Source organism: Aulonocara sp. 'chitande type north' Nkhata Bay, linkage group LG11 (assembly GCF_057382095.1).
Source record: "Aulonocara sp. 'chitande type north' Nkhata Bay isolate Kocher_YH1m ecotype deep benthic linkage group LG11, A_spYH_male_GT1.1, whole genome shotgun sequence".
Taxonomy (NCBI): domain Eukaryota; kingdom Metazoa; phylum Chordata; class Actinopteri; order Cichliformes; family Cichlidae; genus Aulonocara; species Aulonocara sp. 'chitande type north' Nkhata Bay.
The window spans coordinates 10,246,831-10,271,298 of record NC_141354.1 but is presented as its reverse complement, the minus strand read 5'-3'; the positions used below and the strand labels follow the sequence as shown (position 1 = coordinate 10,271,298).

The following is a 24,468-nucleotide window of genomic DNA, read 5'->3' as shown; positions in this document are numbered from 1 at the left end:
GATCGATCTTCTACTACTCTTGCTCGCACTCTGGATTTTATCCAGGAACCATGTTGGCTCGTGTCTTTATCTTTTCATCTCATCAGGCATTCGCAGAGCGAGTGTCACGGAGAGTTTGCATTAACAATAGAATGGATTTATACAGTGAGGCTGTGGCCTTGCTGGGAACCATTTGGCATGATGGCTGTCTAAACAATGTGCTGAAAAACGTGCTTAGCTCATCTTTGTTTTTTGTAAAGCGGCTGTGTCAGCCCCCAAGCTTAAAGCTTCCTGTGTTATGTCGAACACATCGCCACCGTGTCATTGATGGTTTACGGTCGGCGGCTTTCAGCAGAAGTGCAGGTCTGAGCAGTAGGGATACCCGCTCTCCTGCTGTCAGTCCGAGGGATTCGCCTCAATCCATTACATGCTTGGATGCTGATAGTGTTTGTCAGGATGCTCTGCATGGCCAGACAATTAAGCTGAAACACAAGGCTGACTTAATGAAGCTCGGCAGGAAAACATTTTCAAACACGGTTCTGGCCATAGAGATAGAAGGAGATGAGGTCCACTCATGCCAGGAGAAGCCACATGGCTCCATTCTTGCATTGTTGTGGTGTCTGTTCATGCACTGGTGGCAGAAAATATCCACACTAATAATCTTTAGTGAATTTAGCTTAATGTGGCTACAGGTTCTTATGGTGGCATTATCAACTTGAAGAAAAGCTAACCTAAGAGCATATAACGATAGACTAAATATTATAATTAGCTAATGTGAGTAAAAGGTCTACGCCATGATCATCACTTACAGTGTGTTAGCTGAACATCACAGTCTTCCTTGTTGACTCATATTGGCCTATTAGAAAAGACAGCGTCAACTGTTTTGCTGTCTCATTCAATGTTGTGGCTTATGGCTTCACATTGGTATTATGTATCATGTTACTTATCAGTTTTCTTCTCTCATGCCTAAACTGACTTTTCTTCCTGTTAAAGGGAGTTTTTCCTTCCCACTATTGCCAAGTGTTTGCTAACAGGGGTTCCTCTGATTATTGGGGTTTTCTCTGTGTTATTGTAGGGCCGATACCTTACAATATCGCGTGCCTTGAAGTGATTGTTATTGTGATCTGACACTATAAAAATTGGAATTGAATTGAATGACGTCAAAGTGGCTACCTCCATCGTTTATGTACTGTTTATGGGTGTGTCTGTACTTAATATTTCACAGGTCTTTACAAAAGAAAATTATAATTTCTATTATTATTAGTTTGCCTAATAAACTATTTTAAACTTACGTCTCATTTCAATGACTGGTGATTTCCTTATTTACATACCCCAAGACTAAGTAATGTTTATCTGCATTTCTTAATAAATCAACACCACATATTAAATTAATTTATTACAGTTATCTTTAAAGCTGTACTGAAACTGATTTGAAATTTGATGCTGTTGACTGATACAAAATCAAATCTGTTAATGATAACAGTAAGTCTTTGCATGGTTCAGTAAAAAGAACTCCTTCTCCTAGTGCACATTTGGTACTCTTACTGCTGGGACATAATTGTTAGCTCCCCTGGTGAAGAACAATTGTTGCCAGCCACCAGTTTGTGCCGGCCTTAGCTTGTGACAACAACAGGGTCTGCATCATCAGCATCAACATACAGGCTTTAGAAAATGTAAATACAAAAAAAGAGCTTCATTTAGATATTCAATATGTTCACAGCTCACAAAAAAGAAATGCTGGGTCCATTTTAATTCATCCTTATCTGAATTTCATACTGGCATCCTGTTTCTTTTCTTGTTATATAATATGTTGCTTTAAATAAAAGGACACTTATTAGTGTGGCTTTGAAGCTGGTCTCACACTTAGAAAAAAATCTAACATTTTCAGTTTTTGTCATTTTACTGTCGACCCTCGAAAGCTCAGCGGTTTGTTATTTTTCTGAGGGCAGCGCAGGGTTTGGTGAGGTGCTCTGTAATCATTTTAAGGCCCTGCGACACTGTGACGAATGCGAGGATGAGTCACATTTTAACAGCAATGGGGAAGGCAATTGCGGGACTCTTTGAAATTATCTGCCTGTATTCCCTGGGCTCTGAATTTTTTCTCTCAAATTAGATAAACAGTTCGCTTTAATGAAATGAAATATTTTAAAATAATTGCCTTTCACTGTGCATGTACCTGCAACCCTTTGTGGTAAGGTTTTTATTAGTGTCCACCTGCTGCGTTTATGGTATGAAATGTTTTGGAAGTACAGCTGGTAGAAAAAACACTGATGCATTGTCGTAGCATCAGTCACCACACAGTTTTGGCTTGAGCTATCTCAACCTTTTTACTCGTACCAATGTGAGACTGACATTTTGTCAGTTTAAAAGCATGCAGTCCAAAGTCGGGTTGTTTAGAAGAAACTATATGAAAGAAAGGAAGGGGGGAAAAAAAGACGCTGGCTTTTTATTAGAAACTTTCTCTTTGTGTCTCCACAGCTGGGTAGGTGTGTCTGCCTCCGTTTGATTGGCAGCAGCAAGCAGGCTGAGTCCCAGCAGGGGAACAGAAGACAAAGTAAACGAAGTTGTTCTGCGAGTCATTGGTAGACGATGGGATTGAAGAGTAAGGACCACACCAGCATCTAAACAGGCTGAAGTGACATTTTCTGGTGTGTTTATATGCTGTTCAGTGAGCTGCAGCTGACAGACTAATTGGCTAGTTTGCCTCCAAACTGACATTAGCCGTGCTGTTTTCCTCAGCAGATTTTCTTTTCTTTTTGGTGGCTTATTCAGAAGGGCGTGGGCAGGACGAAATGTGTTCACGTTTACAAGTGAGCGTGTAATTCTAATATTTGGCTCTAATTGCAAACTCGTTTTCTCCTATTGCAGCGACACTGCGCAGAATGAGTAACAAAGTTAAATGTGCTAGCTTTCAAGTAGGTTGTCAAAGGTTGTCAAAGGATGATTTCAGCTTTTTTCACACTGGCATATTTCGCATTAACATACACTATACTGCCAAACGTCTTCACTTACCCATACAAATCCTTGAATCCAGGTTTTCCAATCACTTCCACGGTCACAGGTATTTAAAATCAACGACCTAGGCATGCAGACTGTTTCTACAAACATGTGAAAGAATGCGTTGTTCTCAGGAGCTCAGTGACTTCCAGCGTGATACTGTGATAGGATGCCACCTGTGCAACAAGTCCAGTTGTGAAATTTCCTCACTACTAAATATTCCACTGCCAGCTGTTAGTGGTATTATAACAAAGTGAAAGTGACTGGGAACAACGGCGTAAAGAGCTTCTTGGAATACGTTTTCACGGCTTAGCAGTTGCATTCAAGGCTGTTATAGCTGTAAAGGCTGGGCCGACATCACATTAAACCCTATACATGAAAAGTGGGGTGTCACTAAAAGTCATAAGGCAGTTAAGGCAGACAAGGAAAAGCTCCTCTTGTAACTCTGCTTTCACTGGGTAGCTTCAGCTGTGGCAAGTTGCCATCTTACATAGACCTCAGCCTAACCCAAATTTGTTTATGTGCTTTAGGCAGTGTGTAGGTTTCATCTGTATCCCTATTATAGCCAACACGGTGCCATTACCTGACATAATGTACTCAACATCATTTGCTGTTGTACTGGGCGTGCCCTTCACTTGCTCCAGTGGTCTAAACAATGGTTGTTGCTTGTTGCTGCTCAGAAAAAAAAATCACAGGTTTAATAGTGTAGTAGAAATCAGAACAAGATGAAACAGGAAGCAAAGCAGTCGTGGAGATTTTTCCAAAGCTTTGTCAAATATGTCTTATCTTTTTCAACTTAGCAGTGAACTCTGTCCATACTGTAATTCATACCTTTATGTATCACATCATGGAGAACTTGCAGCGTGCACCATATTACAAGAAGTGGGATGTGCACAACCATTAAAAACGACACTCAAGTGCTTCTTTCAGAAGCTGTGACGCTGTCATGTTTGGGACATGCAATAAGTGATAACTCCGTTTATACTGTGGTTCCAGCAGCAGGTTGAACTGAGTTCAGCAGGCTTTAACATGTCCACTTGGAATCTTTGGGATGGTTACAGATCCTTAGCCTTTTTCATGTGAAGCTCTTGAGCCACTTTCTGATGCTGTGGAAGCCCGGTGACAGAATTTACCCTTATCTGAATTACTGTCTGTTTTGTTTGGCTTCTAACAGTGACACTAGTCTAATCCTTCATTTTCTTAATTGCATTATAGAAGTTTACATCGTTTGAAAATATTACACTGTCAGAGCAATTAACAGGACGCTGTCTCAAATAATGTTGTTGCAAGCTCGGTCTGCCAGACATGATAATAAGAATCACTTTTACTCGTGGCTTTGTGCCCATGCTCAGAGCGTCTACGAATCCTGGAAGGAACAAAGTTGGCCGCGGCGCAGCCTTAGATTAGTCACAGACCCGGGTACTTCCACTGTCTCCATGTCACCTGAATGAATTATCAGATGTTTCCAGTGTCACACTACTTTGTTAACCTTTCTGCCTGTTCGCTCAACACCCCGCTGCTCTTCGCCAACGTGTACGAGGGAGGAAACACCCTTCAGCTGTTATAAATGAGTCGAAGTGCATGTTCGCACATGCCCGCATGTCTGAGTGATAGAGGGGCGAGAGAGGCCAGATAGGACTGAGGTGGCCCCTTTAATCGCTTCCCTGCTCCTCCCTCCTTTTTTTGCTCATCTCCACTCGTCTCATTACAGACTGCAGAGGGTGAGAACTGAGGCCTGTATAGACCTTGGCATTAATTATTGAACCCTATCTTCATTTACATCCTCCACAGTTTCTGATAACCTTTACATAAAAGAGCAGAGGCTAACCTGTCAGATATTACCAGTGTGGTGGGTAGTAATGGCACGGTATATGAGAGACACAGAGAAACTCAGTTTGGAGATGCAATTACAAAATCTCTTACTTAATCACATGTAAAATGTTTGTCTATATAACCACACACGCACACATTTACTGTATATATATATATATATATATATATATATATGTGTGTGTCAAGAAAGATATACAGAGATAGATAATTATAGCCCCCCCCCCCCCCCCCCCCCTTTAATTATACTTTAGTTGTTCCTTGTTGTTCCAGTTGAGCTTCAGTGCAAATTAATGCCGTTCTGCTTTGAATGGGTTTTGTTGTGGCGGGGTAAGGCGAATAATTATTAAAGCTGCCATTTGACTCCATGCATTGTCTTTGTCATGTTGGCCCAGTTCTGCTCTGCTTGTTCCCTCCTGCCATGCCCAGTCAATTTGAATCGCTCAGTCGGAGGCCAGCTGATGGAGGCCGCTGAGGTCAGCGTGGCCAAGGCTTTCAGACAACTTGGTGGGGGGGGGGCTCGACTGTGATGCTGAAAATCTCATCGTTATCTCCTTCTCTCCCCTGCCTCTGTCTTTTTGCTTTGTACTCATGTGTGTGTTTGTGTGCTATCCTGCAGGTTTCAAAGGGCAGCATCAAACCCTGACCTCCCAAAGCCTCTGAGCAGGAGAAAGAAGACTCTGCCAAGATGTTCAGCACCAAAAGGTCGGCACAATGTCACTTTTGATCAATTCTTATTTGGTCATAAAAAACCACACACACGCACACAGACACACGCACACACAGGGAAATCTCGGCATTTTAAAATGGTTTGTGCTGATAGTGGCTGACATTTCTGTTCCGCTATGATCCACACATGACTTTGACGCGAAGAAAGGTAATGGTTGATTTCAGGTCAAAAATCACCAAAAAAAAAAGATTCTTTTTCTTCTGTTGCAGTCTCTCATCTTGGATACAGTATCTGAGCTCACATTCATATAGTTTGTATTTCCACTTAACAAATCTATGCTAATAGTGTAAACAGCTTCAGCGGGAAATTTAGAAAGCCCAGTTTACAGTAGCCCTCGGTTGTGTGTACATTTTGTATTTTTAATGTGGCGTGTGGTAGTGTACGGTCTGCATAAATCATTTATCGCTCTGGCTTTTTCTTGATGTTGAATGGGAGGTAGAAGTGGTCACCTTGCTAAGCTATTATGTAAAATGGTTTAGGTGTCATGAAGCAGAATGTTTTTGGTTCTTTCTCTTAATGTTTCAATCCCGTGTGTTACGCTTCATAGCTCTGGGTTGGTTTACGTTTCTCTTGTGTTGGGTTGATTACTCACAGCAGCTCATTCAGTCTCCCCTCTGAAAGTGCTAATTAATTCCCTTTGAATAATTAATCCCAGGATTTCTAATAGTGCATTTTCAATCGATAAGGTTATAATGTGCAGGCTTGTTTTCAGAGCTTGCAGCTCAATAACCAAGGGAGGTCTTGTGGAGAAATGGCTGCCCCCATGAATGTATTTCTTCAACAGGAAGTGTATCAGTGTATGGCGAAATATCCATGTGGAAAGCCTTTTTCTAGAACAAAAGACAAAGAATTTAATGAGTGAGATGTTTTAAACACAGGACTATTTCATATCTGTCAAAGGATGTGGGGTCCTTTTGTTCCTAACACATTACACACTCCATATCAGTATAGATATCCAGCAGGATTCTTTTTTTTATCCCATTAAGCTCTGATTTGTTTACAGTTTCCCTCTAAGTGTTCCTTTAATTTTTTTTAAGCAGTGTATATAACAAGAGTCTTTTTTATCCCATCCATAGTAAAAAACAATATATCACGTAAAAATAAATAAACTGATACTGAATAAAAATAATCTGAAAAGAAAAAAAGGAAAACTGTTTAATAAAATTATCCAAGAGTGCTTCAGTTCAGAGAGGTTCATACAGGTTTAGTTCAGCAGTTCCCAAACACCGGGCTGTTTGGTACCGGGTCGCGAGAGTTGAGGCTCGTGTGTGAAATTTATGGTTTTCAAGGTTTTTATCGTTATTTTTTTTTGGCGTTTTTATCATTAGCTCGGTTCCCTGGGTCTTTTCCCGTGTGTTATGACCAAATCTTCTTTTTTTGGTACCGCTACTGGTTTGATTGTGTTGTATTTATCCGCGACACCCTAAAGGCCGGTCCGCAAAAATATTGTCGGGCATAAACCGGTCCGTGGCGCAAAAAAGGTTGGGGATCGCTGGTTTAGTTCAATAAACTGGTCAGGATTGATCAGCTATAACAGCTCTGAAAAAGGTTTTCATCTGAGAACTTTTTGACTTGCATACTACACACAGACTCACTGGTCCCATATGGGAATTAATACTGGTGGCAACAAACCCTGTGATTAGAGATTAGGTCATCGTTTTCTTCTGAAGTCTCGACTTGCACTGAAAAAGAAAAGTTGCCAGTGGCCTGGTAAAATATTGATTACTGCAACATTTTCATTGTCACACTTTGAAATGTAAATTACCAAGATTTTTTTTTTTTTTGGACAATGTGTCAGCACGAACGAATGTATTTACAGTGTGAACTTTTTGTTGAGAAGTAAGAAAGCTGTAGGATAATGTGTTGGGCGCTGTCACGTCCACGTGTCTCCTTACACTGTGTCTGATCATCACGCTGTCATTGAGAGGATGATTAAACCAAACCGGCCCTCCGTCTTTTGGGAGCTTTGTCAGCACAGTAGATGACACGGATATGCTCGGAATAGCTGTAAAAAAAAAAAAAAAAGATGCCATCTTTAAATTCAAACACTACAAAATCTCATTCACTTTTTTGCTGAATACGAAACAAAGCATTTTTCCTCAGCTAAACTGCTGAACGAGATGTAAAGTGGCTCCTGTGTGCCTGTCAGAGATCCCTGAACGCTTTTGTGGCTTTACTCGTGTGTGTTTTTAATAATGGTTTTCTCCTTTTTTTTTCTTTCACTGAGTCATTTCCAACAGCTGTAATTAAAAAGTTGGCATGCCTGTAAAATGCTTTTATTAAACTCTAGTCGCACAGTCATGTTTAAATAGCCGATTACCTTCGATTTTGATGGAGTTAAGAGTGTGCACCAGAGGCAGAGCTGTAAATCCTGAGTGCTTGTGATGGTGTCTTTGCTCAGTGCTCCCTTCTCTGTTTCATTGTTGTAGATAAGCTGAGAGTGCAAAATCTCCACAGCTTGATTGTTTGTGTTTACATATGCTCATTAAAATGCAACTGGAGCGCCGTTAATCTGAGTCTTTCATTCTGGATGTGTCACGGCTGGCGGAGTGAGCCGTGTGGTGTGGAGGAAAGGGAGGACCCAAAATGCAGCAGTGACTGATGATACGAGTGATGTTTATTTACAAAGTGACAATGGCAGAAACAGGCAGTGAGGCATGACAAAACAACTGAAGAAACCTAAACTGGGAGAACTAAATGACAAACCTGAGACCATACAAAAGGGGTGCGGGGCAGAGAGACGCAGAGACAGGAACACCATAGAACGCAGAGCTACACGGAGGAACGCAGTGATACATGGATGAACGCAGACCGACACCCACTAAATATACACACACAAGGTAATCAGGTAATCACACACAGGAGGGAAGAACAGCTGAACCTAATACACATGAGGACCGGAGGACACAAGCTGAACACAATGACAACAGACACAGACCTTCAAAATAGAATAGGAAATCCAGAACATGAGCCTTCAAAGTAAAGCAGGAACACACAGACTGATTTACAACACAACACGGGGACATGAACAGAGCACCAAGGACAGACACAGGTAGGGCTGAATACACACACCAAACTACAGGTTCAACCCTAAACCAATACAAAATCAGAATAAACACAAAGCACAAAAATGAACTTCAAGGAAACACAAAACGCTGGGCCAAAATGACCCAGGACCATGACAGGATGGGAACGTTTATGAAGCGACGCACCACAGTTATAAATTTGGGTTACTTAATTGAAATCTGCCATGGTACACATGCTTCATGGAGCTCCATAAAGAGAAGAGCTGCACCTCCTTTGACTTTTTATTATATTTTCTTGGTGGAGACACATGGATATGGCACTCAAACCTCATTTCCTTTTTGGGCCAACTGAACCGGCAGCGAAACCTGTAGCTGTTAGGAACATGTAGCTTACAACAACGACAAAAAAATCTTAATCAAAGTTATTGTTGTCCGTGTGTCATTCACCATATTTCTGTATCTAAGTTTAATGAATCCAGCTAGCTAGTTAACTTATATGGAAATTGCCTTATCAGTTTCCTGCTTGCAGCTTTGATCCACTGATTGCTGATTGGTTTATCATCAATATCTGGGACACCACATCTGTGTGGATATCTGAACAGATCAGAGAGATGCATGGCTAGAGCTTGCATTACTTCTAACAAACAGCCAGTCTGCTTCCTGATTTAGTTCAGAAGGGCAAGTGAGGGATAACCAACACACATCCAAAGAATGTGTATATAAGTCAGCTGTACATCACTTTGCCAATTGGTAGTTGACTGATTGTCCAATTGGTGCTTAAAAGCAGTGTCAGTAAATATGTTTTATGGGCAGAAGGCACAATGGCCATGTACTATTAGTGTATTTGTAATTGTTTAACGCAAACAGAAGCGTCCTTTTCCTGTTTTTTTCCGGTTTAAAACAAAATAATGCAATTCTGTATTATTAATCCGCAGCATCCCTCCCATGATTGCTTTCGTCGGAAATGGTGTGTGCAGCCTCAGGGCATAGCTGAATGCACTGCGCATACAATATATTGGCATTCATCAGTTGTTGTACAGACTATGGCCAGTTGGAAAGTTTTGCATATCAATGAATCCTGTTTTTAAAAAAAAGGGAAAAAAAGTGAATACACATCAGTTTTCTATTATGATCATTTCAGAGCTTCAGAATAAGTACAACCCTTTTTGTAGCAACCTTTGCACAGAAGTCTTACGTTTCGTACTTTGTCTATTTTTGTCTTTTCTCCAAGCAAAAAAGGTTTCATGCATGACTCCTGCCTGCAGTTAGTAGAACTAGTGTAGGTGGAAAAGGGCTTTTGCTACCATTTTTCTGGCTTTTTTAAAAATTATTTATTTAAGGCTGCCTCATCTTTGTAACTTTTCACATCTAAATGTCATCAGTAGGGATACACACACTCGAAAGGTAACAATAAAATTAGGCTTCTGCTCTCACACTTGCTCACATATTAATGACAAACATTTATTTATGTGAATCATGTGAATCTGTTTGCAGTACATTCTCTTAAAAACAGCAGAGCCTTAGCTTGATCCCAGGAGTCACTTAGTATTATTATCCCGGGCTGTGGAGGTGTTGACTGTCACAAGGTCCGCCCTTGGTTGTCAGTCATGTCAGGTCATCATTTCAAGCTGCCTTCCAGGTTTTTTTTTTTCAGAAACTGCCGGGATGGGAACAGGAAGTAAGTGTCAGTGCTGGCGGTAGCGCACACAGAGATCTCGGAGAGACAACATGACACAACCGGACCTCTAATTGCTTTCAGTGGGAGCTGCAATGAAATTACCCCAGTATGAGTTGGACTGGTTAAAGGCAAAATGGCTAACCTGAAGAGATATTTGCCAAATCTGTCCACACATTTCCCAGAAGTTAAAGAATGAATACAGCGCTGTGGTTTGGTCGGGAAGTGTGCCAAATATACTGTGTGGGACGTCACGTTACGGTGACACATCGTGGAAAGATGCTTGCCTGGGTGGCACTGTCACTCGGTGACTCATGACAAACAATTCCAAACAATAAAGAAAGTAAACACCTTTATTATTACCTGCCACACCACACACTCTCTCATTGTATGCACAGTTTGCCCTTGACAAACTTTTGTACAGTGATGACAGGACTGAACCTCTATCCTCATTCAAGTATATATATAAAGCATGCCTCATTCATGCCTCGTCATGTTAGTTAAGCTTGTAATGACTTGCTGGCAATGATATACTTAACCAGATGTCTCAGCTGACATTGACCCCCTGATGAATCTTGACCTTTATAAGGAGAAATTGTCGGCTGACTGTAGGTAGCTCCGAACTTTTGATCGACATAAAAGGAGCTTGCACTCGATTACTTAAGTATGCAGGGGAAGAGAATGGCGAGGGAAGTAGAGTGCATGCAGGGATGTGTTAACCCCCCATAAAGGCCTGCTGATCCAATCACGATTTACAGGCTGCCACCCTGATGCTGCACACTGACTCTCCTTGGACTGACCTTGAAAAATGTTGCAACAGTGTGTCTGTGAGTCACTCATTCAGGCATCATCCATGTTTTGCTTTGAGGACTCGGTAATGTAATTTACATCAGGTTGGACTGTACGTGATTGATTGACTTGAATACTAAGTGAGTTTGTGTATTTAATTATACTGTAACCTGGCCAGTGGAAAATAGTGTTTTATAAATGGCTTGAAGCTGTCCATTATAATCAAATTACAGGACGCCACAGTGGCTCCAGTCAGCATTTTAACTCAGGCGGCTGTGCAGTAAGCAAAACATTGTTTCTACTTTGTTCTATAGTCTTTTGCTTTTTAACACAAATTTTAATTTGTTAATCTTATCTTAGTAGTTGTACTCGTGATTCTTTTCACCTAATATAAAACTGTACTCACAGCTTTGAAGTCAGACTGGAGGAAAAACAAGAATGGTCAGACAGTAACAAAACCAGTAAATAAGCCTTTAGGTTGGTCAGATGACAAAAAAAAGAAATCTTACATCACCAAAGATCAGTATAGGCTCCTGTTTCACCTTTGAAGGCTCCCAGTAGCATGAAATAGGGCTGTGCGATATGACCAAAATCTCATATCCTGATATAAGACATCTATCGTCCCGATAATGATATAAATCACAAAAATGTAACATTTTCTGTAAATTCTGTGAATCTCGGGCAGCTCGTCTTGCAGGAAGTGTTTCCAGCTGGGCGTCATGTACCTGGAGTCGAGTGTTTTAACCGATGCATTAAACTATACATTTTTAGACATAAGTTGTAACGGCCGCCGTTTTCTTTGTGAGTATTTATTACACGGCGTGCTGCGGGGAAAAGCCTGTTCTAACGTCTAAGGTTTATTTTTTAGCACCTGGCGGCTCTCATCTGCACACTCTTTCACATGATTCAGTTTATTTTGAAAAGTCTCAACAGGATCTTGAACTTTATTGTGAAAGGTTTATGTGGAAAATAAACAAGCGGACACGCGATGGTTTTACCATCATTGTTGCTAACGACAAATAAAAACAGTCGCTTGTCCGTCCGTAGTGTGGTTATATTAAATATAAGAGAAAGAGAGAACTTTAAGAAATTCATATAGCCACTACAGTGACCATCAAAACGATGAAAAAATATTGCCGTAAAGTTTATTTTGCGACACCACGAAATAAACAATAGCGTAAAATGAAACGATAGACGTTTTTATATCGTCATCTGATATATATCGTTATATCAAACAGCCCTAGCATGAAATACCGTTCATTCCACATCAGCTTAAAACCTTTCTTTTTGTTATAGTTAAGGCTGGATCAGGTGACATTGAACCCACTTCGTTATGCTGCAATAGGCCAAGGCCGCATGAGTGCTTCCTTTTTCACTCACTATGTGTTTATACTAGAGATGGCACGATACCACTTTTTTATGTCCGATACCGATATCATAAATTTGGATATCTGCCGATACCGATATGAATCCGATATAGTGTTTTTTAATCAACAAAACTGTTTTTTAAAATATCTTGCTGCATTTTGCAAGTCTGCAAGTTCATACTCAAGTTTAAAACAACAACTACACTAAAGCTATTCTGTTATACCTGTATACAAAAAAAATATTTCATAGTTCAGCAATACTGATCAATCTAATAAACTTAGACCTACACCATCCTCCCTATTCTGGTATTTTAAAGAGTACTTAGCGTAAATATTAAGCAACCTAACTAATAGGGTTCCAACTCCCAGCAACAACAAAAATAAATAAATAAAAAATAAGGAACCACCCCTCACGCGCCACCTCATGATGCTTAATCGACGTAATCAACCTTAATTTGATGCAGTGTGAAAAAAAATGCACAGAAATCAATTATTTTTCAAGAAATATTAAATAGATTCAACATCTTTCTTCAACAAAATTGCAGACTGCACAGATGGTACCTTCCCAAAGTAAAAAGTACTATAGCTTACTAGGGTATATATTAGACTTAATAGTCACTATATACAGTAATGGACTTCTATTCATTTTACATCAAATTAAAACTTTGGGTGTCAGATAATTATTTATTAAAAGCTCGACATTTTAAATGAGAATAAGAAAGAAAAGTATGTCTTTGTGCCCCCTTTTCCCTGTTCATGCCCTATCGGCCCCCCTGGCTAAACTTTGCTAGATCCGCCCCTGCACAGTTACCAGCGTCAGCTACGTAGAAAAAGATCCTCGAGTAGAAAGTAATATTAAATACATTCTAACAACAGCTGATCAAGCTTAAACGTTCTGCTGTTGTTCAGCCGCTGGTTTCCTCTTTCTGGTGCAAAGTGGGCCAAAAGCAAACAAGAGACACGGACTTGCGACAGAAAAGCCGATCAGCTGATCGTTAAGCAGTTTCATGATTGAAGTAGCAGCAGGAGAGGCAGTCGCTTGTTAAGCTTAACGTGGGAATGCTTTACAAACATTCAGAGATGGACTTACACACTTGCTTTACTTCTCTCGGGATAACTTTGTCGGAGATGAAATGCCGGGTTGCTAGCGAAGCTCCACATGCTATCCAGACCACCGACAGGTCCCGCATGCCACAGCCGCTCTATCACGTGATGCATACTGCTCCGACTGCTAACGTTCTGAGGTGAGTTACGGCGTGTTGCAAGTTTTGCGAGGTGCTTTCGTGATATTTAATGGATCGGATTACATTTTTTATTTTTCTCCGATATCCGATCCAGTAATTTAGGTCAGTATCGGACCGATACCGATACGTAATATCGGATCGGTCCATCTCTAGTTTATACTCCACTCTGCATTTAACCATCAGTTATTATTCATCTCTGGCTCCACAGTGTATCTTTGTCCTGTCTGAGCCTGATTCTGCTGGAGGTTTCTTTCTTCCCACTGTCGGCATGTGCTTGCTTATAGCAGGTCGTCTATATATATTATGTGCTATATAACTAAAATTGAATAGCAGTTGATTTGAATAGATGTACAACACTGCTTCCCTTTGCAATGAGAGATTATTGCCAAAGCTACATGCAGAATTACTCCTTATATCTACAGTGTAGCACACTATAGTTACTGTCTACCACAGTTTTTTTGCCTGTGAATTGGAAATTTATGTACCTCCAAAGAGCCTTTAAAAATTTCTCTCATGAAGTGAAAAAGTCAAACCCATTAATTTGCCTTTGGTAACTAAATGTCACTTTTTGTAGATGTGGAAAATTACAGTCTTGCGACAGTGCACCTGTCAGCGATGGTGATTAGTGTTAGAGAGAAGCAGAGAGTGAGCAATCATGTGTTTATAGCGCACAACTGATTTCCTGAGCACAGCATTACACTGTCATGGTGATAGAAACATTTAACTGGTGATATGAGATTCACTCGCAAACAAAGTTTAATTACTACAGTGGGCATACCGACTTTTTATGTCAGTATTGTGACCCATATAACCAGGTATATAGTCACAATGCAACACACAGACTCTGTGATGTAAATAAAGATTCTTCGCTGGTGCAGCCGCGTTGGCGGTTAATGGCAAAAAATTTCATCTGTTGAGGAATCAAATCAAAGGTAGCTGTCAGGTTTTTGATGTCAGCCTCTAATTGATAAAAGACAAGCGTTTCTCTCCAGACTTGCCATTTAGCTCTGATGTCGAGCCATCAAACAGGGCGTAATCCATCTTAGAAAAGGCTCAGACAGATGTAAAGCTCAGAAGATCAGAATGCAGTGCAGACGTGTTGCCTTTTAAGTGACAGTCAATAAACCTCAAACTTGGTATGAACTCTCACGGTAATGAAGTGCACTCTAGTGACACTAAAAACACTGCATCTGCTATTCAAGTCTGTGAGAACACTGTGGATACAATCAGCGTTTTGTCTGGAGACGCCCCAGTTAGCCTTTACCTGCACTGCTTAGTCGGAGAGTGCCGATGGCAGCAGCATTTTGATCAGGGAGCTTCCGATGCAGCAGATCGTGGACATAGGAAGTGACAGCATCAGTAATAGAGACTGAGGACTACTAAACTCTGCAGCAAAGTGATGAGGAGTTGGATTTCTGCTGACACAGGGAAGAGGGTTGGATCAAATGTCAAGGAACGCATTAATTCTCCTGTTTTTTCTTTTTTTGTTTTTTTCCCCCCGTGGGCCTGCACAAAGTAAGACTGCATGAATATGAAGGAAAAAGGCTGCATGAATATGAAGGAAAAAGGTCGTGTGTGTGTGTGTGTGTGTGTGTGTGTGTGTGTGTGTGTGTGTGTGTGTGTGTGTGTGTGTGTGCCACTGAATGTGCCCCACAAACTATCTACATGTTCTCAGATATTCTAAATGTCACAGAAAGCGCGTCTGTACATTATCAGGAGTTAAACTGTATTATCATCTTTTCATTAACTGATGATATTAAATGTCACTCAGTGTTATCTTCCACATCGCCTTGTCTGCACAACTCACTTTCTCTGTATAATGAGAGCTTTGTTCAGCCTAACTTCTCTTATTGACTGAAGCCAGTGGTCGATTTAACCATCGATTTTACATGCAATTTGAAGAGAGTTTGTTGCATTCTGTCTGCAGACGAATTTGGTCAAGTGATGGTCGATAATCAGTGGCCAGAGATCAAGTCACATCCCTTCTCACGTGCCGAGCATTACGGCCGCCGGACTGGATCACAGTCTGTCAGGCTTGACGACAACATGGCGCTTTCTGTCGTGCTTGAAGGTTAGAGCTTACTGAGTGTCGCCTACTAAAATCCCAGCCTCGTGTGCTGCACCACACAGCTGCCATGACGAGGGCAGATGTACATTGTGGTTGTCTAAAACACATGGCCTTGGTCCCTTTTGGAGTGCACTCTATTACTCTGAAAACTGGTTGTGTCCTCCTGCTTTAGACACTATTAGGCTTAGATTGGTGTTCTTTGAGTTCAAATAGCTAAAGTGGCTGTGGCCTTTTCTAGACTATTATTTAGAGGAATGGTGACCTTATTAAAGAGTACAGCTAGTATAATTTGGGTTTTCATCAGATGTGTGCTTTAGTGTTGTGTGGAGAAAGGCTGTAAAGTTGTTGTAGTACATGTGCATGCAGAACAAAAAATAAAAACCCAAAACAAGACTAAATATGATTTATTTGGCAGGTCAATTGCAGTTACTCAAACATCAACCTTAAAGTTGATGTAAATCATTTTTTAGAGGAATTAAATTGAAGCAAATATGTTGTCCTCATAAATATACATTTAATATTGTGTAATTATGTCTACCAACAAATTTATGTATGCTAATGAACTTAATGAATTAAAAATACATGTGAGCGGTTTCCAGTTTGTCATCTTGCCCCACCATCTTTAATGCAGTGGCTGAGATGAATATCGCCGTTCCGCCTAATTGACTTTTATGTATATAGTCCTATACATAGCACACCAAAAGTGCAGGAAAAGAGAGCTTAGAGACGTTTGTTTGCCATGGAGGCAAATTTAATTTGTGTCTGCAACTTTTAACTCAAGATAAGAAGGATCATACCTATGTTTCATCATCTGCAAAGGGGTCCCCTTCACCAAGGAAGGGAAAACACAAAGAAGACAATGCAATTAATGCTGTAACTCTTACTCCTCACCTCAAGCTGTATCTCCTTAACTGAAGCCAAGGTTCCAATACACAAAAATGTGCATAAATTCTGATATTGTCTAGAAATGCCAACTTCCTGTCTCTGGACAGCTGGTTGAACCACAATAACAGCTGGTTATAAGCTAACATTATGCCAATTTTAGGCTCGAGTGTCCTAAAGATCACATTTCCCCCTAATCAACCAGTGTGATTACGTTAATAGTCCAGAAATGTTACATGGATTTCAAAGAAAGTTCCAGTAATTCTGGCTAACAGTGGCTAACAGCTGCTAACAGCAGCAAAAACAGCAGTGCTTCCACACAAAAAAGTTCAGGATATTCTCAACTACTCACCTCTGTCTTGCTGTCATTGAACAGTTTCACTGACTCATTGATTTGCATCATACTGGTTCCATAAAGTTTTACGGAGTAAACAGATCTGGTCACATATTGACAGCTGAGGTAAACAGTACTGACAGCCCACCCTCACTACAGATGAATGACAGCCAAAGTAGTCTGTCATACAGCAGCCACTGTAACTACGATTAAGAGAGGTAAGAAAACAGATTTTACTTGATTGCGTCTAGTGGTGAGATTTTACACACTGTACCTTTAATTTCCACCCACCATAAATTACAACCAAATTTAGATAAAGCAGAGATATTGTTTTTTTGTTTTTTTTAAAATTCATACTACATAAGCCACCATGTGACTATGGCTACAACCGACTAAAAGACCACCCTTCTGGTAACACAACTAAAGGTTAGGCTCGTTATGGGACTAAGCATAACATGCTCATAGAGCTGGAGTTGTATCAAGTCACTTGAGTTGTTTTTGTAGCTGATATCTGTACCTAATGTTCCCAAAGAACATTTCAAACACCCGTTTAAGATTCCGATTCACAAGGTCCCGAATTGATTCGATCTACGATTCGATTCAATTCGATTTAAATCTGGGAAATTTTGCCTCAGACAGTCAGAAATACTATAATTCAGATCAGTACATTTACATATTTTTGTATCTATAAAAAGGAAGCTGACACTCGCAAGACTTTATCAAAGGTGTGAGCATCACAGCAGATGCCTTTGTGTCAAAGTAGCTGAAGATAAAACACAGAAAAACATGAAGGTGATTTTCCTGGCCTGGATTTTATAAAAATATTCTGCAGTAGATCAAAAACGAAAGAAAATCATTAATCAACATATGAACATTACCTCTGAAGTTACAGCACACAGCTAAGCGTTTTGCATTTTGCATAATTTTAAAAAGTTAAAATTTGTTCAGAAGCCTATTGAACAGCAGAAATGAGGCTTTCTTTTCGGAAGTAAGTAAAAGGGAAAAAAACAGCGTCCGACAGCGCTGTAAACAATGGTAGACTTGTGCATAACAAGCAAGCGAATAATTCAGAAAACAGATTTTTAGACGGGAAACTGTTCTTGAAGTATACAGAGAAAGCGAGAGAGAGAGAGAGAGAGAGAGAGAAAGCTGTGCATGAAGTGTGGTGGAAGCAAAACAGCAAAAGTCAGAGGGAATTCATGACAATGTTTATGTGAAGCGTAGTTTGGATCTTCTTTTGCTGCTGGCTCGGTCAATAATGTTTGGAGAGAGATAAAACTAACAGCTTTAGAATCGCAAAAAGGGCGTAAACACAAAGCTGTCGGCTTTCAGCCCCGACCGTGTCCGTGCCGTCGGGTGAGAAAGGCGACATCTCACTGATTCTGATCCGTCGGCGGGTCCGCGCTTTGTGTTTACATCTTAGTGCAGAATCTGTGTACCTGCTCTCATTTGCTGTTTTAGCTGTTTGGTGGTTCTTGAAATTTTGTGAGGTTTAACCTGAGATTCTGGCGTTTCGGGCAAAATAAATTAATATTAAAAAAATCTATTCAGGATTTTAATGAATCTATATCAAGTTATCCAAGCCAGAATCGATTTTAATCGATAAATCGATAATCAAAACCCACCCCTAGTACTTATAAGTAGAGCAGGGCGATATGGCCAAAAATATTTATCACGATATATATTTGAAAATTTGCGATAACGATATAACTGATGATATAATTGATGCGAGACAAAATACAACTTTACTAGCGCGGGAATGTCCCGCCAATTTCCGCAGGTGAGGTCACTGAGGCAGTTAAACAACTCCTTGGTGGCAGAGCCCCTGGTGTTGATGAGGTCCGCCCCGAGTTCCTGAAGGCTCTGGACGTTGTAGGGCTCTCCTGGTTGACACGCCTCTACAATGTTGCGTGGAGATCAGGGGCAGTACCCCTGGACTGGCAGACCGGGGGGTTGGTGGTCCCCATCTTTAAGAAGGGGGACCGGAGGGTGTGTTCCAACTACACGGGGATCACACTCCTCAGCCTCCCTGGGAAAGTCTATGCCAGGGTGCTGGAAAGGAGAGTTCGTCCGCTAGTCGAACTTCAGATACAGGAGGAACAATGCGGTTTTCGTCCTGGTCGCGGAACACTGGACCAGCTCTTTATCCTTTCAAGGATACTTGAGTGCGCATGGGAGTTTGCCCAACCAGTCTACATGTGTTTTGTGGACTTGGAGAAGGCATTCGACCGTGTCCCTCGGGGTGTCCTGTGGGAGGTGCTGCGGGAGTATGGGGTGTCTGGCCCGTTGCTACGGGCCATTAGATCCCTATACAACCGTTGCAAGAGCTTGGTCCGCATTGCCGGCAATAAGTCGGACTCGTTCCCGGTGGGTGAGGGGCTTCGCCAGGGCTGCCCTTTGTCACCGATTCTGTTCATCATTTTTATGGACAGGATTTCTAGGCGCAGCCAAGTGGCGGAGGGCTTTCACTTCAGTGGCCTCAGAATCTCATCTCTGCTTTTCGCGGATGATGTGGTTCTGTTGGCTTCATTGGGTGAAGGCCTCCAGCTCGCACTGGAACGGTTCGCAGCCAACTGTGAAGCAGCGGGAATGAGGATCAGCACCTCCAAATCTGAGGCCATGGTTCTCAGCCAAAAAAGGGTGGAGTGCCCACTCCGGGTCGGGGATGAGTTCCTGCCCCACGTGGAGGAGTTCAAGTATCTCGGGGTCTTGTTCGCGAGTGATGGGAGAAGGGAGCCGGAGATCGACAGACGGATTGGTGCATGTTCTACAAAAAAAAAAAAGTGCTTTGTTGTGTATCTGACGGACAAACACCAAACCAGTTCCACATCACTGAAGTGGCACCATTTTTACAAACCAATTCTTGTTCATCCGCTTCACTCAACAATCCGCTTTCCCCCTTCTCATTCTCCGTTGCCGTGGTGCTTTTTCGGCCATGTGCGTATGAAAACAAAGGCACTGCGCATGCGAGTTTTACCCACATTCTATCGCGATATTTCATTTTCTTATCGTTGCCTAACATTGTACCGGTATTACCGTGAACGGTATAATATGGCCCAGCCCTACTTATAAGCTTTATCAACAGTGGCAACAATTCTACTTCAAACTTTTTTTAAATGAAGTGTTATAAACATGATCTTATTATGTATGCAATTTCATGGTGCATAGTCACCACTTGGCATAGAGAAATTTGCCACACAAAACAGCTACTGCGACATGTGAGTAATTGTCTCAACCTGGCCACGCCTTTATAAAATGTGGCTGCATGAGGAAACCATGAAGGAAGCTCTTGGTGCATGTGCATTAGAGAGAGAATGTAAGACCTGCTGGTTGAATTGGCATACTTCCTGTTTGCTTTACACACATGAGCAGGATCATAAAGAAAAGTCATAACACAGCTTTAGACGATCCAAATGCTACTGAACTCGTAAAAGGGTCACTGAATCACAGAGGGATGCCTTTTCCATTACATTTAGTCATCTGAGCCTTTGTCAATATGAAGATATTAAGTGCAGCTTTTAACGTTAATTATAGTTTTTAAGTCTGAAAATGTGGAAAGTGCATTTCATCGAGCCCAAAAATGTCAAGTCCAAACCCCTGAGCTATTAGACAAGTTGCTGCTCTCTTTGGTGCCTTTTTGTATTGCTGTGTCTCGCTGTCAGCTGTATAAACCGGGCTAACGTGTCAGAAATTCAGGGCTTTTATTGATGCTTTTTCAGGATGAATTCAGTCTATACATCACTGGAGGCTAGCGGTGCATCTATTCATAACATGTCTGTTACCCAGCGTTCTCGGGCAGTAATCAACATGAGTGTTAGAAATTAGATGTAGCACCATCCAAAACGATTGTCCTGACTTCATAAAGCTCCACATCAACACTCAGAAACATCCTAAAGGTCATTGTTTTTAGGATCTGACGTGTTTTGTTGTGTTTTTTTTCTCTCGGAGGCACACAGTGTGGTATTTGTTCCATTCTCCTCCTCCACCTCGCCTCAGTTTTCCACCCCAACACTTGTCAGTCATTTTGATGTACTGCTGTCTACCTCTAGCTCGGGGCTATTAATCGACAAAAAAAAGAAAGAAAAGAAAACAGAGATGTTCAGTGTATTTTTTTTGTTTTTAACATGTACACTCAGTCACGTGTTCCTCCTTGCTGCTTTATCTTGTTGTTGTTGTGACCTTTCTGTGCTTGACAGCTGGAACAACAGCAAACACGCATATAGACGCGTGACTTATGATATAAAACACGACCTGATATTTAAATACCGGAGTTGGTGCGTTTTTTAGCTTTGTGAGAAGGAAGAAAGAAACTGCTTTATCCACAGGACTCCTAATCAGTCAAAATGTATTGCTTCACATATCAGATCAATGTACGGAGGTCGAATGTCACCTAGTGAAATTGGTGAAAGTGAGCCTCCGGGCCATGGGCACCAGCTAATGAAATTTTGATGCAGCTTTATTTAGAACTATTTTAGAGGATTACATTCCAGGCTCCATTTCCAACTTCAAAGATGAGCTTTCACCACCGCTGGGGGTAGCGAGCCTAATGTCACCGCTTCTTGCGATAGGAAAGTTCCACACAGTTTTGTGCTCGAGTTCTGTCATTCAGAATGCTTTCAAGTGATCGCTTCTAATCTGACTCATTTTAGTTTTCACTCATTTCCCGCTTTGCTTTGTTAATCCATGAAGTGGGATGCGCAGCGGACTTGTGTGTGGCTCTCTCGATTAGATTAGATTAGCGCTTTCATCACTCAGGGCCAGATGAGCGATAGACAGACAGAGAGGGATGGAGTGACTGGAGTGGTGGTGGGTTTTAAAGAACTGCCAGCTATGCCACAGAATAAACACTTCACTATGTACAATGTGTATATTTGATGCTGATGATTCTGCTAATATGCAGTAATATCCCAGAACTAATGTAACTGGTTGTATTTTTTGGTTGTCTTAGTGTGCTGGGTGTGTATAGATAGAAGCTCTGTTAACTCAAGTCTGCCACATCTGATCTTTCTGTTGGTTTACAAGTCACCCCAGGTGGCACATTTTCTGGAAGAGGAAGGCAGGGCATTGATATAAATAAATATGATAGCAATCATTTGGAAACCACACGGTCACCAACTTGTTTTCTTCAAATGAGAAGTGGAGTTATCAGCTAATGCTAGCTAGCTAGATTAACAAGGTGTATCAATGATACCTGCAAATTGGAGCTTTTTCCTTCCTTCAACTGGTCCCTTTTGGGGTCACCACAGCCAATCATCTGCCTCCACCTCACCCTATTCCTTACAGCCTTCTCTGCCACACCAACCCTCTGCATGTCCTCCATCATTACATCCATGAACTTTCTCTTCGATCTTCCTTTTTTCTTTCTGCCTGGCAGCTTCTTTTTCAGCAACCTGTGTTCACAACGTACGGGACTGTTGTTAACATCTTGGTGTAGAAATCCCAGCACACCTCCAGGGGCAGCTAAAGGGGGACCGACACAATATTACGCAGATGGTCATAATGTTATGTCTGATCAGTGTATGTTGTAGTGCAGTGTAAGTAAACGACACCAACAATGGCTTTTGTAGTGCCGTTACAGTTGAAGTAACAAGATAAAAACTGTACAGAGTACTTAATATTTTCTCATTTTAAACAAGTCATGGGAAAGTAAGTATTCAACTTAGTTGAATATACTTGAACACGAGTCTCATTTGCTTGTTAAAATCAAGCAAACTTAAAAAAAGGGTGCTTAGATGCTGTATTAGTTTGGGCCCAGTGTTGTGTCCATTTGCTTATAATTGTAATACTTGATTAAAAAAAAAACTCATGGTGGCTAAAGTGCTGAGGAGCGATATCTCTGCTACAGCGATAGTTTAAAATGAGTGACGGCAGCGAACGTCATACACCTTCCTTACTTCTCTTGACGATTTCTTCCTTTTCCCCCCTTCTTTCTCTCTTTACCTCCTTGGTGGATGGATAGCTTGCAGCTTAGCTGGGTGCAGCAACTGGCGCCCGAGGAGATTGCTGACCTGGGGTGAATGCCTAAGAAGAGTCAAATTAAGGTTTTATTCCATTACTCACATGGAAACACCAGCAGCGACAGCAGTTCTCAATGTCATCCAGAGGGTAAATGCTACTTAATCGGGGTGGGGGGGACAAAAATGTGCACAGCCACATCCCTGTGTAGCACGGCCGTACAAATTTACATATGGAGGGGTTGTTTTTTTCCGTTACTATTAGAATTTTTTGTGATGTGTGCAGCAGCTCTCTATTATGTCATGCAGACAGGCCGGGCCAGCGGTAGCCAGCGAGCAGCAGAGAGAGCACCTCTGGGTGGTTGGATGTGTTTTGTAATTCAGTCTCCCTCTGCTTCAAAGAGACAATGCTTCTGTGACCGTGCAGCCTTTTTCTGTCTAGGCTTTTATCCTTGTGGCCCATATTACTCCATATCTTATATAAGGACAGATTATAGGAAATAAATAAATAACTAAGACAAAACACTCGTCCAGACAAAAGGGCTTCAAACAGCCAGCAGTTTGGAGCCAGATATGCAGCTTGTACGCCTATCTTCCTCTGAAGTTGCATCTAACTCAATTTGCTGACTGCTGTGACATTTTTGTGATCATGGAAAAGTGCAGCAGCTGAATTTATTGTCGCCGGGCCTCTGTTTTTTATTTATTTATTTATTTTTTGATGAATGCGCATCGAGCGCATCCTTTTCCGGCAGCAGGCATTAAAACTTGAATGATCTCATTTATTTTTTTTCCGCTCTCTGAAGCCGACAGACCCACAATGGCATCTGCACTGAGGACGGCATCGAGGACCCAAAGCTGTTAAAACAGAGGGCTTTGCTTTATGACTGTAGAATGGAGCAAGGTGTGTCATAAATGTAGGGATCATTTGCTCGTAAAAATAGCATAACTGTCGTATGTACCTAAGTGGGAATTTCACACGAGAACAGATGCTACTCATCCAAACTAGAACATTTTCATATATGGCATGGCAATAAAACAGTCCATTATGTTATGTTAAGCTGATCTTCATAACAGAGGACTTCATTTAGAGGCCACTCATACTCATGCACTGTGTCCCCTTTGCAGTCATCCACTCGTAGAGCAAAATGTGTGAGTCACACACAACAAGCTTACCAACTTTAGGTACTGTAGAGCACTAACATGACTGCGTGACACTGACCTCCATCATCTTCATCGAGACTTGATTGTGTAATATCTTTATACTTTCCACAACAACATACATATATGAGCATAGGAACCAAAAATTGGCCTTACCTAATGGTCACATGTCTGATCACCACTTTGATGAGATAGGATATGCAGCCTGTGTGGTTGCTGGCAGACTTTCATACGAGCTTGAATTTACAGGTCTCTGCAATGTGTGAGGAGCAGGTTTAGTGGTCTCAGAGCGCTCTAACTAAACGCTACGAGCTTTAGTTGACTGGGAGGTAACCCCAGTGTAGTAACTACAATTTATGGCTTATAACAGGCACAGTAAATTCTTCCATGTCGCTATTCAAGCAAATATCAGAAAAACATTAAAACACTACAATA

At 41.3% G+C, this 24,468-nt stretch overlaps 1 protein-coding gene across 2 annotated transcripts in view; it reads left to right on the top strand.

Moving 5' to 3' along the window:
- oxr1a (oxidation resistance 1a) overlaps positions 1-24,468 on the top strand; it is a 186,068-nt gene that overhangs the window by 14,933 nt on the left and 146,667 nt on the right. Inside the window, exons 2-3 of one of the 2 annotated variants that reach the window (XM_086310497.1) lie at positions 2,458-2,581; positions 5,426-5,511. In XM_086310497.1, coding sequence (XP_086166623.1) covers positions 5,495-5,511 — 17 coding nt within the window. In that variant the 5' untranslated portion in view covers positions 2,458-2,581; positions 5,426-5,494. The remainder of the gene's footprint in view (positions 1-2,457; positions 2,582-5,425; positions 5,512-24,468) is intronic. The other variant, XM_086310496.1, reaches the window with a different exon arrangement.